At 60.8% G+C, this 15,164-nt stretch overlaps 1 protein-coding gene across 1 annotated transcript; it reads left to right on the plus strand.

Moving 5' to 3' along the window:
* Nucleotides 1-7,815: 7,815 nt before the first annotated feature.
* On the plus strand, nucleotides 7,816-11,276 carry SCN2B (sodium voltage-gated channel beta subunit 2). Its single transcript, XM_062508764.1, has 4 exons — nucleotides 7,816-7,985; nucleotides 10,435-10,601; nucleotides 10,763-10,973; nucleotides 11,077-11,276. The coding sequence occupies exons 1-4, from the start codon at nucleotides 7,916-7,918 to the stop codon at nucleotides 11,274-11,276; spliced, it is 648 nt and encodes a 215-aa protein (XP_062364748.1). The 5' UTR covers nucleotides 7,816-7,915.
* The last annotated feature ends 3,888 nt before the right edge of the window (nucleotides 11,277-15,164 follow it).

Raw genomic sequence — 15,164 nt, forward strand, 5'->3', positions numbered from 1 at the left:
GGAGAATAGGGGGATGCTGGGATGGAGAAGAGGGGGATGCTGGGATGGAGAAGAGGGAGGTACTGGGATGGAGAATAGGGGGATGCTGGGATGGAGAATAGGGGGATGCTGGGATGGAGAAGAGGGAGATACGGGGATGGAGAAGAGGGGGATGCTGGGATGGAGAAGAGGGAGATGCTGGGATGGAGAAGAGGGAGATGCTGGGATGGAGAAGAGTGGGATACTGGGATGGAGAGCAGGGAGGTACTGGGATGGAGAATAGTGAGATGCTGGAATGGAGAACAGGAGCTGCTCTGGTGTTTCAGGGAAAGAGGAAGGGTGAAAATGTCCATCTGGCTTTGACCATGGCCAGGGAGGTTGCACCAGAGAAGATCAGTGGCTGGTGTGTGTTTCAGAAGGAGGCAGCTGCCCATGCCGTGCCAGGCAGGTTCAGGGGCCCTGGCAGCACCAGGGGAAGGCACAGCCACATCACTCAGTGCTGCTGCTGCCCCACTGGGACAAGATCCAGGGCGCAGCAGTGACAGCTCTCTAGGCAGCTCTGGTCCCCGAAAACAAAGCAGGAGGGAGCTCAGGGAGCGTTCCAGGAGTCTCTGTGTCCTGGACTGGTCAGTGTGACTGGTCAGGCCAGTCCCTCGCTCTGGGCCTGAGCCCAGCTCATCCCTGTGAGGCACCTCCTGAGGCTGCCCCATTTCTCCTCCTGTGTCTGCAGCTGGTTTCCTCTCTCCATTGAACATCCGAATTTCTTGTTCTGCTTTCTCTCACGGTGAAAGTTACTGCAGACAGGCACAACCGGAGAGAAGGAACCAGAACATTGCACATGCAACCTCGAGATGATTTAGCAACGGATTCGGATCCGAATCAGTCACTGAAGAACCTTTCGTTCAAGACAGGCTGACTTCTCTAGGCCACACTAGGTGAGTACTTTTTGCTGCAATGTTTATTTCTGGATTTTTTTTTCTTTTTTTCTTTTTTTTTTTTTTTTCCTGAGAAGAGAGCCAGGGGAGCAACATGTGCAAAAGCAGGGGAATGTGAAGGCCACATGGTGTCTGTGCCCCTTTTCCCCCAGTCTTGTTTGGGAAAAGCGATTTGGATGTGTCAGCACTGGCACACACAGAACAGCCTGGTGAGTGGGTGCTGGCTCCAGCTGGTGCCTCCCAACACCCTCTCAGTGCTGTGTGTCACAAGGAGAGACCCTGCAAAAAAAGTGTTCCCAGCCAGGACCTGAAATCCTTCTCAAAACCAGGGCAATAGATCCAGCAAGGACCTGGTGGCAAGTAAGGCCCAGAGCCCCAGCAGCTCAGCTTTTGGAAGTTCTGGGTATAGAAATCGCAGCTTTCAGCACCCGGACAGGACAGGCTTTTGAGCTGGCTGCTATTTTGGCTGCTGCACGGGGGTGGTCCTGGGAGGATGCAGCTCTGCAGGTTTTGGCAGCGTCTCTGGGAGAGCTGTGCCTGCTGCCCTGAGCTGTGCTGGCCCTGGGGCTGAGCAGGAGCTGTGTTTGTAGGTCGGGTGTGCCCCAGCCAGGCTGTGCAGCGAAGTGTGTCGTGGCAGAGCTGCACAGAGCACAGCAAACCACGCAAAAACCCAACCCCAGAGTGGTCCTGTGCTTTGAGAGGCAGATGGCAGAGAATTCCAGAAGGCTTGCTGCCACTTCTCAGGCTATTTTGTTTGTGGAAAGGCAGGGTGATGAAGGTACAAAGCTGTAGTGATTTTCTCAACCTAGAACTGATGCAAGGGTCCCCAGCAGCTGATTTTGGGCCTGGAATCCCTGTCTGAGGCTGACCCAGAGAGTCTCTCAATTGCATAGTAGAGCTAAAAGAGGGAAGGCCCCAAAATGCCAGAGATGATTCAGCTCTTGTCCTTCTATTTCTCTTTCATTTCTGCAGTATTGGAAAACACATGCTGGCAATGGCAGTCTCATTCCAGCTTCATGTGAGGGTTGTCTGGGCAGGAGAGCTGCTCTCAGTAACTATTTACCCTAAAATGAATGAGAATCATGGAACAGGGGCAGGGCAGCAGGACATTGACTCTTGCCTTCCTTTGGACACTGGCTGGCACATTCCTGGTGGTGACAGCCAGTCCTTCCCTGGGCTGCAGGATAAATCTATGAAAGGATTTTCATATCCATCCTTTTGTAGGCAGAAAGATGTCAGCTTTATTCTGAGACGTGTGGAGCAGGTCAAGCTGAATCCAGAGACCAGATCCAGCGGAATCTCTCAACATGCGCAGCACCCAGGGAAAAAGATTTCAATCTGGAGTAGGGGGTCTGTGTTTTAGCACCAAACTTCTCTGATTCTGTCCTATTAAAAACATCTGATTGCTTCAGGAGCAGAGTGAACACCTGTGAACATCTCGGCTCACATTCAGAGGCTCGACCCCCAAACCACCGGAAAGATCCGTGGCTTAGGGGAAAATACGAAGGGGCTCAGTGCTCCTCTGATCTTTAGCTGGCTGCCAGTCCTTGTGTCCGGCCTCAGGGGACACTGGAGCATGTGTCACTCTGCCGTTCTTTTCAGATGGAGGTGAAGTTGTTGCTGAGCCTGGCCCTGCTGCTGACATGGCCGGGTAAGCTCTAAGTTTTATTCCCCTCTGCTTTCCCCTCTGCCTTTGCTCTAAAACCCATCAGCTACTCTCCTCCTGTGAGAAGCCCGTGGAGCTGCTCCTCTCCTGGGTGCCAGTCCCTCCTCTGGCCCCGGTGTGCTGCATCCCCCCTTAATGCAGACCTCCCCTATATATAGGCTGCAAACTGCACTGGCATCCCTGCATGTGTCCCGTATTGAGGCTCCAAGGCTTTGAACGAAGCAGAACTGCTTCACCAAGTCTAAATACAGGGACAGGTTTCCAAGGTATTGATTTTGGCTCTGCTCGAGGCAGGCAGCTCCCTTGGTCTTCTCCGCTGGCAAATGTTTGTCATTTCCAGCTCCTCAGCTGGTCAAGATCAACAGAACTTGTTTGGGAAGCTGCAGCACTTTGCATTCATTATTCACAGGGTTTCAAACAAACACTTGGTGCTTGGCCAGGGCCCAGCCCTGGGTGGTTGTGGACAGGCTGAGCAGAGTGGCTCGGCCACGAGGACGTGCCTACCTGTCTGAGCAGCTCCCCGCTGAATCAGCTCAGCCAGCTCTCAGCAAACAGCAGCCAGAGCCTCAGCGTCCTTTGCAGTGCCACTGCAGGCCGGTGCAGGTGGGGTTGACGAGCTCCAGTGGCATTTTCTGCCCCGCTCGTTTCAGAGAATCTTTTAGTTCAGAGAAGATCTTTAATCCCCTTCCTGCCGCACGCTTTGCAGCCCAGTGAGCCGGCAGCTGCTTCGTGCGCATTGTCAGCTCTGTCCTCTTTGATGTTCCCCTGCTTTGCTTTTTTTCCCACTGTCCAGCTTCTCTAGAAACCCCAAGCTGTGGTTATGTGGCCAGACGAGTACAAACACAGCTCTGGAGCCTATGAGCAAAGGGGAAGGAAGCCAAATGGGCAGTGAGGGAGGAACTGAAATTCAGGCGAAGCGCTTGAATTGCCGCTGGCCTGGTACAGATGAGAGCAGCACAGGTTCTCCCAGCCAGTGAGTCACAAGCACAGCCCTGCAGGAGCTGCAGGCTTTGGCTCCGAGGCGTGGAGGGCAGGGGTTGTGCTTCCCAAGTCCCCTTCGGCTGGATCACACGGCAGCAGCCCGTGGTGCGGCGGCGGGAGGATGTGCTGCCCCACATCCAGGGCGCGCCACGAGCAGGGGTCAGGCACGGGCTTGGCCTCTGCACCGGTCAGGGCCGTGAGCCCCAGGCTTCCCTGGAGAGGAGATAGCGATGGGGACAGGCAGGTTGGCCCTGGCCATCCTCCCCGGGCTCATCCTGCTGTCCTTGTCCCCAGCAGAGCGATGCAGCTGGGCTGCCGGGGTGTTCATGGAGCCCCAGCTCCGAGCTAGGGCTGGCGACTCTGTGCTGCTGAGGTGCATCTTCCTAGACCCGGACAGGAAGGGAGGGACCCTGCACAAAGTGGACTGGCTGCACAAGGCAGGAGCTGGCACTCAGGTGGGTCGGGACGGGGTGGCAGGGGAGCGGACATGGGGCTGGTGGTGGGGAGGGAAGGAGGAAAAGGCAGCTCTGGGGAGGCTGTGGGGAAGCAATCCTGGAGAGGCTGTGAGGAAGCCCATCCGCCTGTGGCCAGGCCATGAGGAGGGGAAGTTTCCATGAAAAGAAGGAGGGTCCCCGCGTGGGGACAGGACTCGCAGCACCGGTGCTCTGGGTGCTGCATCCTGGGGCTTTCCCTCAGAGTCCCGGGCTCCGTGCAAGGAGAACAACCCACGGGACAGGGAGAAGGTGTGAACTGAGAGCTCTTGAGGAGGGACAGGCACCTGACATTCTCCACCTGACACCGTCTGTGCCCTGGCAGGAGGAGATGGTGTTTTATTACTACAGCAACCACGGCGTCCCCGTGGGCCGCTTCAAGAGCCGGGTGCAGTGGCAGGGGAACGTGTCCCGCTGGGATGGCTCCATCCGGCTGCAGGACCTGCGGGTCAACGACAGCGGCACCTACAAGTGCGAGCTGCGGCTGCTGGAGGACAGCAACATCTTCAAGAGCCAGACGGAGCTGCTGGTCAGCTCGGAGCCCAGAGGTGCGTGCCCTGCGCCCGCAGCATCCCCCGCGGCTCCGGGGGTCCCCGCGGTGCCATCCCCTGCTGCCTCGGTGTCTCCCCGGCAGGAAAAGGAACAGCAGCTCCCGAGGATGCTGCGCCCCTGAGAGACTCCGGGTTGTGGCCGGCCGTGGTGGGCTGTGGCTGCGTGGCCGTGGTGGTGGCGTTCCTGGCCGGGCTTTGCGTGAGGAAGAGGTACCGAGGCTGGCTCTGGGTTTACGGGGGTGAGGAAGCACCTCCCTGCAGCTCTCCTGCGCTGCTGTGCCTGGCCAAGCTTTGCCCTGGTGGTCTCAGGTGGGAGGGTTCAGCTCCCCAGGTGCTGGGGTGCAGCCTCCTGCTGCCATCTAGTGTCACCCTGCCCCGGCCGGTGTCCCCTCGGCTCCCAAATCTCCTGGGCTGTGCCAGCAGCAGGGATATCCTGGCCCAGGCATGTGCAAAGGGGTGTCAGAGTCCTGGGAGAGGGACTGGGGGACAGGAGGTGTGAGCGATGCTTCTCACCAGAAGTGACACTGCTGCTCCTTCCCTCAAGGTTTGCAAACATCACAGCCCTGGAGAGGATGGGGAAGAGCAGCAGCAAGGGCAAAGAAGAGGTGAGAGCTGAGGCTGGAGGGGTCACTGGGGTTGGGTGTTGGGCTCAGGGCTGGGGAGGCTGAGGGAGGGGATCCCACACTGCAGACACGAGGGGTCATTTGCTGGCCAGCTCCAGCCATGGCTCTTGTTGCTTGCCTTGTGGCTGGGCTCAGGCAGCCCCTGTGTGTTTGGGGGCTGCTCGGCTCCAAACACCCTGACCCACCCCTCTCAGGAAGCAATTTACTCCTCAATCCCTGGAGCTGAGATACCCAAGGCTGAGCAGGAAGCAAAGAAGAAGAGGAGAGCTGAGGACACGTACATAACCATGGTGAGGAGCTGCAGCAGGCGTGCATCATTGCCCCCCTCACCAGGGTCACGGCATCCAGGGCCCCACTCCCTGTGCCAGACCCCAACATCCCGTGCCCCCTGCCCTCTCCAAGCACACTCTGGTACCCTGGTGAGGCTCACACCTTGTCCCTTGCTCCCTGCAGCACCCATCTCACTGTCGGGACAATGGTGTCTACGTGGAGCTGGCCAAGAGGGCGATCCCGACAGAATGGATGGCAGAGGGAACACAGGGGGATGGACAGAGTCAGGAGCCCCACAGCAGGCCAGAGGAGGCACTTCCCCAGCTTCCAGAGTGGCAGAAATAGCTGTGCTGTGGCATGGCAGCCCCTTGTGTCCAAAACATCTTTGTCCCTCTGAGGACTGAGAGCTGATGACCTGCCACTGTGTGCCCTGTGCCAGGGCACTGCTGGGGCACAGCCCACCCCAGCTATCTGCAGGGGACCAGGGGACATCTGTCCCTCTGGCTCTTGCCCCCTGGACTCTGGAGAGAGTGGGCACAGCCTCAGCTCCAGCTCCAGCTTTGATCCTGGCCCAGGATAAGGATCCCCAGAGGGGGAGATGCAGCCAGAGCTGTCACGGTATTTTCCTGTAGATAATAAAACTCAGGGAGTCTTCCCTGACGCTGTCTTCATCTTACCTCCTGCCTAAGCATGTGATGTCCAAGGGTTCCAAAATCTGCCTGGGACCCCCCGAAACCCAAGTGCGGCCTCGCACGGGACACCCGCCAGTCCCGCTGGCTCCAGGCGGGACCAAAGCCAAACGGGAGAAACAAGGGATCCCTTGGCAGCAGGATGGGGACTGAGGGGAGCAGTGGGGACCCCCAGGTGTGTCCCCCGGCCATGGGTGAGCAGCCAGCCGGGTGATGGGCAGCGCTGGCCGGGGAGAGCCCGGCCACCCCTCCCGGGCCCCCGCGGCAGCGTCTGGGAGGGCGCTGGCGCTGCTCCCGCTCTATCTCTGGGTGCCGGGCGCTATCTCTGGGTGCCAGGCGCTATCTATAGATGTTTGACACCTCCAGGTGCGGAGGGAGCCGGGACCCTCCACCTCCCACCGCTGCCGGCACACTGCAGCGCCGCGCTGCGCTCCTTGGTTCTCGTTGACACCCTGCTCTCTTTTCCCGCAGGCAGCCGCGGGACGGGGATTTAGGAGGAACCAGCCCCCGGAGCTGGGTTTGGGGGAGCCAGGGGATGGCACAGCGATTTTGTAGGGTAGTGGCAGCTGTAGCAGCAGAGCAGAGCGGGCTTTGCCTGCCCAGGGCGGGTGGGGAAGTGCTGCGCTTGCAGTGAGTGTTTGTCGAGCAGAGTTGCTGGGACACTCCCGTGCCTTCTCTCCCGGCTGTCCTGCTTCCCCTCCTGACTCTGGTCAGGCAGCAGAGCCCCTCTGCATCCCTCCTGCCTCCCCCTGGCTCTGCCTCGCAGGAACCGAGGTGTGCCCTGGCTCTGGGGCATCCCTCACCTCTCACCCCAGTGATGCTGTCCCAGCAAACGCCACCACCCCGTGTCCCGGGGCCTGAACAGCTCTGTCACCGCCTCTCTGCTCTCCAAGAGGTCGTGCCTTGTCTTTCCTGCACCCATCTCTGCAGCTGGAATTTGGGTTTGGAGCCCGGGACTCAAAGGCTTCCTTGCCCAATGGTGCCAATGGGACCAAAGACTTTGCCCAACCCTGTTACTGCTGGGCAGACCCTCCCCATGTCAAGTCAGCCTGAGGAGAGGTGTAATCCTGGGAGAAGATGCTGCTGGAGAAGGGGAAGGAGCCTCCAGCAGTTTGGCAGCCCTGGGAAGTGATGGAGCTGTCCAGGAGTGGGCAGGTGACCAGGAGCACCTCTACCTGCTGCAGCCTACCTGGGGCATCCTGGCTGGGCTGCTGGGGCCCCTCTGCTGCTCCCAGCCTGGAGCAGAGCCCCTCTGCTCTCTGCCTGGCTCTAGGAGGGCATTCCCAACCCTCCTGGGCCCCGCTGGGCTCTCCAGAACAGGAACTGCTGCCGTGGATGGTGTGAGCAGGGCTGGGCGCCAGCATCCAGTGGGGCACAGGGGACACCCCTGCATGTCCCCACTGAACCGGGGGGCTGCGGGGGCCGCAGGAACCCACCGTGTGCCACAAGCCCGTGCACGGAGCAGGGAGCCGGCAGTGCCAGGAGCTGTCGCCTGCAGTTCAGGGGAAAATTTTTCCGCCCTCCCACTCCGGCGGCTGCAATCCACCAACCACAGCATTTACTGCTTTTTTTCGCCCCAGCACCGCTCCAGCCATATTGGGCTGTGGGGAGAAAGCGGCTCTAATGTTCTATGTCACCTGCAAATAACCCGGGCGTTCGAAAAAGCACCTCCACCACCTCCACAATCCACACCAACACCACGTCCTCTCCACACATAAAAGTCCGTCAAAATGAGCCTGGAAGCCTGGCTCCCGCAGCCCACCTTGTTCCTCACTGGCCTCACCTTGCTCCTCTCGCTGGGTAAGTGTCGGCTTGAGCCCCCTTGCATGTGCCCAGCTGGGGAGACACCCGTGTCCCTGGTCAGGAGTCCCCCTGTCCCGGGGAGCGCCGTGCCGCAGGGATGGGGACAGAGGTGGTCTGGCTTTGCAGAGAGCCACCAGCCAGGGTGACCTGCTTTTGGGCAGGGTGGGGGGTACGGTGCCACTGCATCTCCTAAAAACACCCTGCATCCTGCTCGCTGGGTGCGGAGCACAGAGCCCTTTGCATGCCGGGCAGAGGAGCGTGGGGACAGGGCTGGGAAGGTGCTGGCAGGTGGGCTGTGCTGGCTTGTGGCTGTCCTGTGGGTGCTGGCAGGTGGGCTGTGCTGGCTTGTGGCTATCCTGGGCTGGTGGCCGTGCTGGTGGCCGTGGTCCGTGCGTGCTGCCCGGCCCCGCAGCAGCAGCAGCAGCAGCAGCAGCAGCAGCGCTGTGTCAGCAGCTCCGCGGCCGCATCGATCACGGCCGGGACCGCAGCGCTCCTTTGAAGTGCTGTCCTGGAGCTCCTGATGGGCTTTTCCCCGAGGAGAGAGCCTGGGAAAGGAGGGTACAGAACCTAGTCAGGGCTGCTGTAGAGGCAGCTCTAATTGTACCCCCCCAGCCTGGGTGCAGCATGACGGAGCGTTTGGGAGCCTGCGCAGCGCCGCAGGACACGGCCTGGATGCTCCCTGGGGTTTTGGGGGTTTCTCTCTCCCCCCCCACCCCCACCTCTGTTGTCCCCCAGGGCTGAGTGCCTGGCCAGTGGCAAAATTTGGACCCACACACATGGGTGCTCCTAGGTCCTGCCAAGCCACGGTGTCCCTGCTTGGGGTGACAGGTTTGCTGCTGGAGGCACCTCATCCCTCTGTAGAGCCCTGGGGAGCCCCGAGGACAATGGGACAAGGCCACGCCACCCACCTGCAGGCACACAGGGGCACTCAGTGTGAGGGGCACTCAGATAACGATTCCATGCAGGGATTCCCTCCAGCCATTCTTCCTGGGACAGGCCAGCTCCTGGCTCTTCTCTCCCATCCCTGCAAGATTTTCTTGGAGGCATCAAAGGTGGTAGATGCCATGGGGCAGCAAGGCTGTCACTGGCTCGAGACACTTCTTCCTGCCTTGGGTGCTGTGAGTCGTCCCCACACACCAGCTGTGCCCATCCCTGTGTCCCCAGTCTCTGTGGGAGCCCTCCCTTCATTGGAGATGGATGGAGATTGTTCCCCATGGCTGCCAGCACAGCAAGGAGCCATGCCCAGGGCTTGGCCATACCCGAGGGCACCGCTCTGCCCCCAGGGAGCTTCAGGATCACCTGGCAGTGGGACCTGGGGCTCAGCACGGCTGTACCTGCAGCTTGGGAAAGGCTCTTGTCCCTGGCTGCAGAGCCTGGCCCCTTTCCTGCCCTGCTTGCAGGCGGACGCAGCGGCCAGCGGAGCAGCCCTGACATGCACCCAGCTTGGCCTCAGGAAGAAGGTTTGAGAGCAAAGAGCAGCAGCCCAAGGGGAGAGGTGAGGTGATCATAAAAGCACCTGGTGGCGTGTCACTGTGCCCACCCTGTAGGGTGTCACGGCCCCCCAGGACACTCTGATTCCTCCCAGAGCTCTCTGTCCCCGTGTCCCTGTGCTTCTCAGGGCTTGGCCTCGTGTTTGCAGCCAGCTTGGCTGCACAGGAGCCTGTTCCCCTTGCCCAGCCTGGGGACAGTGCTGGATGCAGGTGCTGGGCTTGGGTGCTGCTGAGGGGAACTGCAGAGAAGGAGTGGAGGAGGGACCAGGCCACAGACACCCCATCCTGGCCCACTCCCCAGGTGAGCCCTGCTAGCTGCACCAGGTAATGCCCCTCTTTCTCAGCAAGGCCAGGGATCAGGGACTGGCCTTGTTCCCCCAGCATCGATCGGGATCTTGCTCTGGTCATTTCCAGCTGGAGAATCCTTGCGTGGGCACTGCTGGCAGGGGAAAGCATCTGCATTCCCCTCGGAGCCCCTGGGACCATCCCTGGCAGATCCCAGCCCTCGCTGCCGTAGCTGTGTCCTGCTGGGAATGAAATGTGATGAACTCAGCCATAATTTGCGTGGAGCTGTGGCGCCGGCCCCGCGTGCTGATGCTGCAGCCTCGCACAGCGCCATCGATCCCGCAGCAGCACGGCCTCGGGGGACAGCAGGGAGCAGGGCTGGCCTGCAGTCAGCAGCGTTCAGCACCGGGGATGGCACAGGAGGGTCATCAGCCCTGGCAGAGCAGGGACGATGTCCAGCCAAGGGACAGTGCCAGGCCTGGGGCTGCTCTCCTTGTTCCTGCTGGGCAGGGAAATTCCAGTCCTGGCTGCATGCAGAGTGTGTGGATGTGCCTGGAAGGCAATGCCAGGCCCCAGGGAGAGCTCTGTGCAGGCAGGGCAGCGTGGGGACATGGGCTCAGCTGCCAGGTTGGCTGCCTGTGACACCCCCCAAATTCATCTGCATTTGGCAGCACCCCCGAGACTGGGCATGGAGGTCATGGCCCCTGCCACCATCAATGCCTTGAATGGCTCCTCTGTGAAGCTCTCCTGCACCTTCAACTCCTGCTACAAGGTGGAGAACAAGCAGTTTTCCCTCAACTGGACGTACCAGGAGTGCAGTAACTGCTCGGAGGAGCTGGTGAGTCTGCCTGGGGATCAGCTGGGGGTCCTGGACCAGCTCAAAGGGTGGTCCTCAGGGTTTCTTACAGGGCAGCATGTGCAGGGAGGGGGTGCCCGGCTGGGAAGTGAGCCTGTGGGGTGCCAGACGCTGCCTCACCTTCTGTCCCCACGGCTGCCCAGTTCCTGCAGTTCCGCACAAAGATCATGAACAAGCAGCTGGACCGCTTCGGGAACCGCGTGGAGTTCACTGGCAACCCCGCCAAGTACGACGTGTCCTTCACCCTCAAAAACGTGCAGCTGGAGGACGAGGGCACCTACAACTGCTACGTCCTGAACCCCCCAGACCGGCACCGGGGCCACGGCAAGATCAGCCTGAAGGTGCTCACCAAAGGTCAGTGGTCCCCTGTGCTGTGGGGCACCCATGGGTGCAGGGCTTGTTCCCAGCTGTTCCCAGTGGACACTGCATGCCCTGAGCCCGTGCCCTGTGTCCCCAGAGCCCCCGAAGCACGACTCGACGGTGGCCGTGATCGTGGGCGCCTCTGTGGGCGGATTCTTGGCCGTGGTGATCCTGGTGCTGATGGTGGTGAAATGTGTGCGCCGGAAAAAGCAGCAGAGGCTCAACACGGACGACCAGAAGACAGAGGAGGAAGGGAAGACGGACGGCGAAGGCAACCCGGACGAGGGCACCAAGTAACGCCCCCCTGCCCGCCCCTCCCTCCTCTCCCCTGTACAGCGTGACCCACTTGATGTGCTTCCCAGAGCAAGGATTTCTGTCTCCCCAGAGCATCCCTCCTTCCATCCAAACACCCAACCCAGCCGGAGCAGGGCGCAGAGAGAAGGTCCCCGGAGCCTGGCTGTGCTGGGCAGGGCTGGGGAGGAGGGGCTGAAGCCCCTGAGGCTGAGCTGGGACCAGCCTGTCCCCTGCTCTGAGTGCCAGAGTTGTGAGGAGGTGCTGGGGACAGGCTGGGGCGGGTGAGGGGGGATCTGTGCAGTCCCCCACACAGAGGGACTTGCAGGGCTGCCAGGAGGGGCAGAGGGGTCTGGGCAGCCCCATGCCCTATTGTCTGCTCTCTGTCCCCATAGAAAATGCAAGCAGGGGCCAGCAGTCTGTCCTTGGGGGTCACAGCTCACCCCGAGGTGCTCCTGCTGTGTCTGGGCCACTGGCACTGGTGTTCCCACCTCAAGGGATCCCAGTAGCTGCCAGACTCCTCCTTGCAAGCTCGTGCTCCTCAGGGACTGTCCCAGGCTGCTCAGATGTCAGTGGCCAAGGCCATGAGCCCGCCCAGTGTCTTGGAGCTTTGTGTTTTGGAACCATTGACAGCTCTTGGTGTGCAAGGGTTGGACCCTTCTGCTCTCGGGCTGTTTGTGGGTCTGAGCATCTCAGCCCAAGGTACTGGGCTGACTGTCTTGTGCTCGTTTCCTTCTTGGGGAGGGTGATTGTGGTGCAAAATGCCCTGCTGATGTGTCAGACTGAGGTGCTGGGGAGTGCTGGGGCGACGCTGCTCGGGACAAAGAGCTGCTGAAAGGGAGAGCAGCTTTTGGGCACTTGCTGGGAGAGACTAGGCACAGCAGCAGGCCCAGAGTTAGGACAGCTCTGTCACCCTGGAGCAGCCCTGTGATGCTGAGACTGCCTCCTCCAGCCTCCCTGCAGAGCACTGCACACTGTAACTGCCATGGCAATGCACTGCCAGCGTGCCCAGCCCCGTGTGCCACCTGCCTCACCTGGCAGGTGAGCTGCAGCACCGGGGGTTCAGGCAGGGAATGACCCAGGGCAGTGTCCCTTGTGGCACCGGGCCTGAGCTTTTCTTCTCCCGTGGCTGCCAGGAGGGGGACAGTGCACAGAGCCACAGGGGACACTGCCCAGGGGCAGGTGATGGAGGTCTCATCACCCACGAGCTGCACTGCCAGGGGAGAGGGGACACCTTTGCAGTGTCCCTGTGCAGAGAAGGGACACTTTTGCCATGTCCCTGTGTAGGTGCCATCCTGGCAATGCCATCAGGCCCCAGGGATGGCGGGACAGATGTGCCCTCCCTGCTCTGCCCCATCGCTTTCCACCCTGACCCCACATGCCCTGTCCATCCCACTGGACCCCGCTGAGCTCCACGCTGCTCCCCTCCCATCCGCAGCAGGAATGTGCCGTGTCCCACGCGTGGCTCCCTTCCCCTGGGCCCTGCTGCCCGGGGAGGGCCAGGCTGTCCCCACACCCCGCACAGTGCCAGCGGTGCCCGGTGCCGCAGGGCTCCCGCGCCGCCTTCTGCCAGAGCCGGGCTGTCCCCAGCTCCTGGTGGGACTGAGCCAGCACCTCGGGGGCACAGAGGCCTCGGAGTGTTGCACATGACTAGTCTTGCATCTGCCTTTCATTTCTTTTTGTGCACTATCCTTGGATTGCAACTTGCCAATGCATCTGTCTGTACATAGCTGTACACAGCGGAGAGCCAACAAATACAAAAATACAGATCTGTACACACAGGAGGGGCTGCTGTGGGTCGTGGTGTGGCCGTGGCTGTGCGCCTTCCCCTGGGCTTCTCCTGCCGAGCACTCTGCCGAGTGTGGGATGTTTTTATTGCTCTTTGTACAGTCAAACAAACAAAAGAACAACAAAACACCGACTTTGCCCTCGATGCTTTTGTGCCGCAGCCTGGAGGGGCAGGACAGGCTCTGTCTGGGGGTATGAGCCTGCTCCGGAGTGGAGATTGGTCCTGCTGAAGTGCTTTGGGTGCTGAGGAAGCCCAGGATACCCTGTGTGTCCTCAGCTCGGTCCCTGGGAGCTGCCACAGAGCCAGGGCAGTGCTGGGGGTGGGAGCGTGGCCAGTGCTGCCCCAGCCTTCCCACAGGGATATTTCAGGGGTGCTCCACACCCATTGTGGGGCCTCCAGAACCTGTGCCCTGTCAGCTTCTCCATCTGTGCTTCTCAGAGAGCTGGGACTGATGGCTGCCCAGGGCAGGTAAGGCTCAGCAGTCTCCAGCAGAGCCTGCAGCACGTGCCAGGTGATGGACACCGGTTACCGGCTGTTCTCCTGCTCCAGCAGCACCGTGGGGATGCTCCAGAGCAGCACGACACAACTGGGGCACAGTTAATAGGCACATCCATCAATTCACCCACCGTGGAGACACGAGGGAAGCTCTGACAGCCGCCCTCCACCATGCCTCTCCCTGCTGCCCTTCACTCCGGGCCGCCAAGCGCCGGTGCATCCCAATTCCTCACACAAGCAGTCTCTGGCCACACACTGCTCCAGGGCACTGCCACCACCTCTTTCCACCTTCCGGCCCTGACTTGCCCCCTCCTCAGCCCAGCAGCAGCGTCAGTGGGATGAGCTCTCCCAGTGACGCCGTCCCTGTGCCCTGGATGCCTGGATGTGCGTGGGGTCAGCGCTGCAGAAAACTTCCAGCTTCCCACGGCACCTGTCCCTTCCTGAGGAAGGGCACCCAAATCACCTCCACTGTCCTGCTGACACAGTCCTGCAGTTCTGGGCTGCTGCCGGGGGTGCAGCCAATCGATCCCTGGCCTGTGGCAGAGAACAACTTTGCTGCACAGGGAGGAGCATCTCCCCGGAGGAGGGCATGGAGTTATTCCCACCCAGCCTCGTGAATCAAATGCAGCCAGAGTCAAAGGGGATGGGGGGACCCCTTGGCACTTTCGGGATGCTTGTTAGAGTGTTGCTGGCAAAAAACTTGAGGAGAGCAGTGGGGATCGCAGAGGAAACCCCGTGGGACACAACAAGGGTGAGTTCTCCTCACTGCAGGGGACTGAGGGCAGTGGCAGCAACCCCCCAGCACTGGGGCTTCAAGGATTCTCCAGAACCATGGACATTCCTTGTTATGAAACACAACCATTTCCTTGGGCCAGGTGGGATTACGAGTGTCAAAGAGCGAGAGAGGAGGTGGGAGGTGGCAGGGACGTCTGCCTGATCCTGTACAGAGTCACAGGGGACTGTGGGGTGTCTCAGGGAGAGTCCAGAGCCACAATCCCCACTATGCTGCCCTGCTCCTGGGGCTGGGAAGTAACCAGGGGGCACCTGGAAAGGGAGCAGCCTGTGGCAGTGAGGTCCGGGGCAGTGAGGGGTGTGAAGGGCAGCTCTGGGGGATCAGAGCTGGGACGGTTCGGTGGAGGTGGCCTCGGGCTGTGCCAGGTCAGGATCAAACTTTCTCCTGGGATACAGCAGGGTTGCCTCAGCGATTCTTGCAGATGCTCTGCAGTGGCTGCCGGAGGACACGGCGGCTCTTCCCCTGCGTGTTTAAAGGGCCCGTGGAAGGGGGTGAGGAACCTGTGCGCTCCGGAGGACAGGCAGCTCCGCGGGCGGGGGCGAGCAGGCAGCGGCAGCGCAGGGAGAGGGGAAAGCAGCGCTCCGAGGGAGAGCTGCAGGCAGCCGAGAGCTGGAATGGTAAAAGCAGCCAGGTACTCACCCGCAGTCTGTGCCCGGGACCTCTCGCTCAGCTTCCAGCCCGGAGAGTGCGTCCCAGCCAGGACAGTCCTGCAGAGCCCGATCCCTGCGGTGCCTCCTGCCCACTGCCAGCTGCCGGGATGCCAGGCCACCTTGTCTTTTAAAGGTCACAGCCAGAGGACCTTGCAGTAAATATAAGG

The sequence above is a fragment of the Cinclus cinclus genome, chromosome 25 (genome assembly GCF_963662255.1).
Source record: "Cinclus cinclus chromosome 25, bCinCin1.1, whole genome shotgun sequence".
In the NCBI taxonomy this organism is placed as follows: Eukaryota; Metazoa; Chordata; class Aves; order Passeriformes; family Cinclidae; genus Cinclus; species Cinclus cinclus.

Coding starts and splice junctions, on each gene's coding strand:
- SCN2B (XM_062508764.1), top strand. CDS start 7,916: ATGAGCCTGGAAGCCTGGCTCCCGCAGCCCACCTTGTTCCTCACTGGC. Junction 10,602..10,762: donor GTAACTGCTCGGAGGAGCTG/GTGAGTCTGCCT, acceptor ACGGCTGCCCAG/TTCCTGCAGTTCCGCACAAA. Junction 10,974..11,076: donor CCTGAAGGTGCTCACCAAAG/GTCAGTGGTCCC, acceptor CTGTGTCCCCAG/AGCCCCCGAAGCACGACTCG.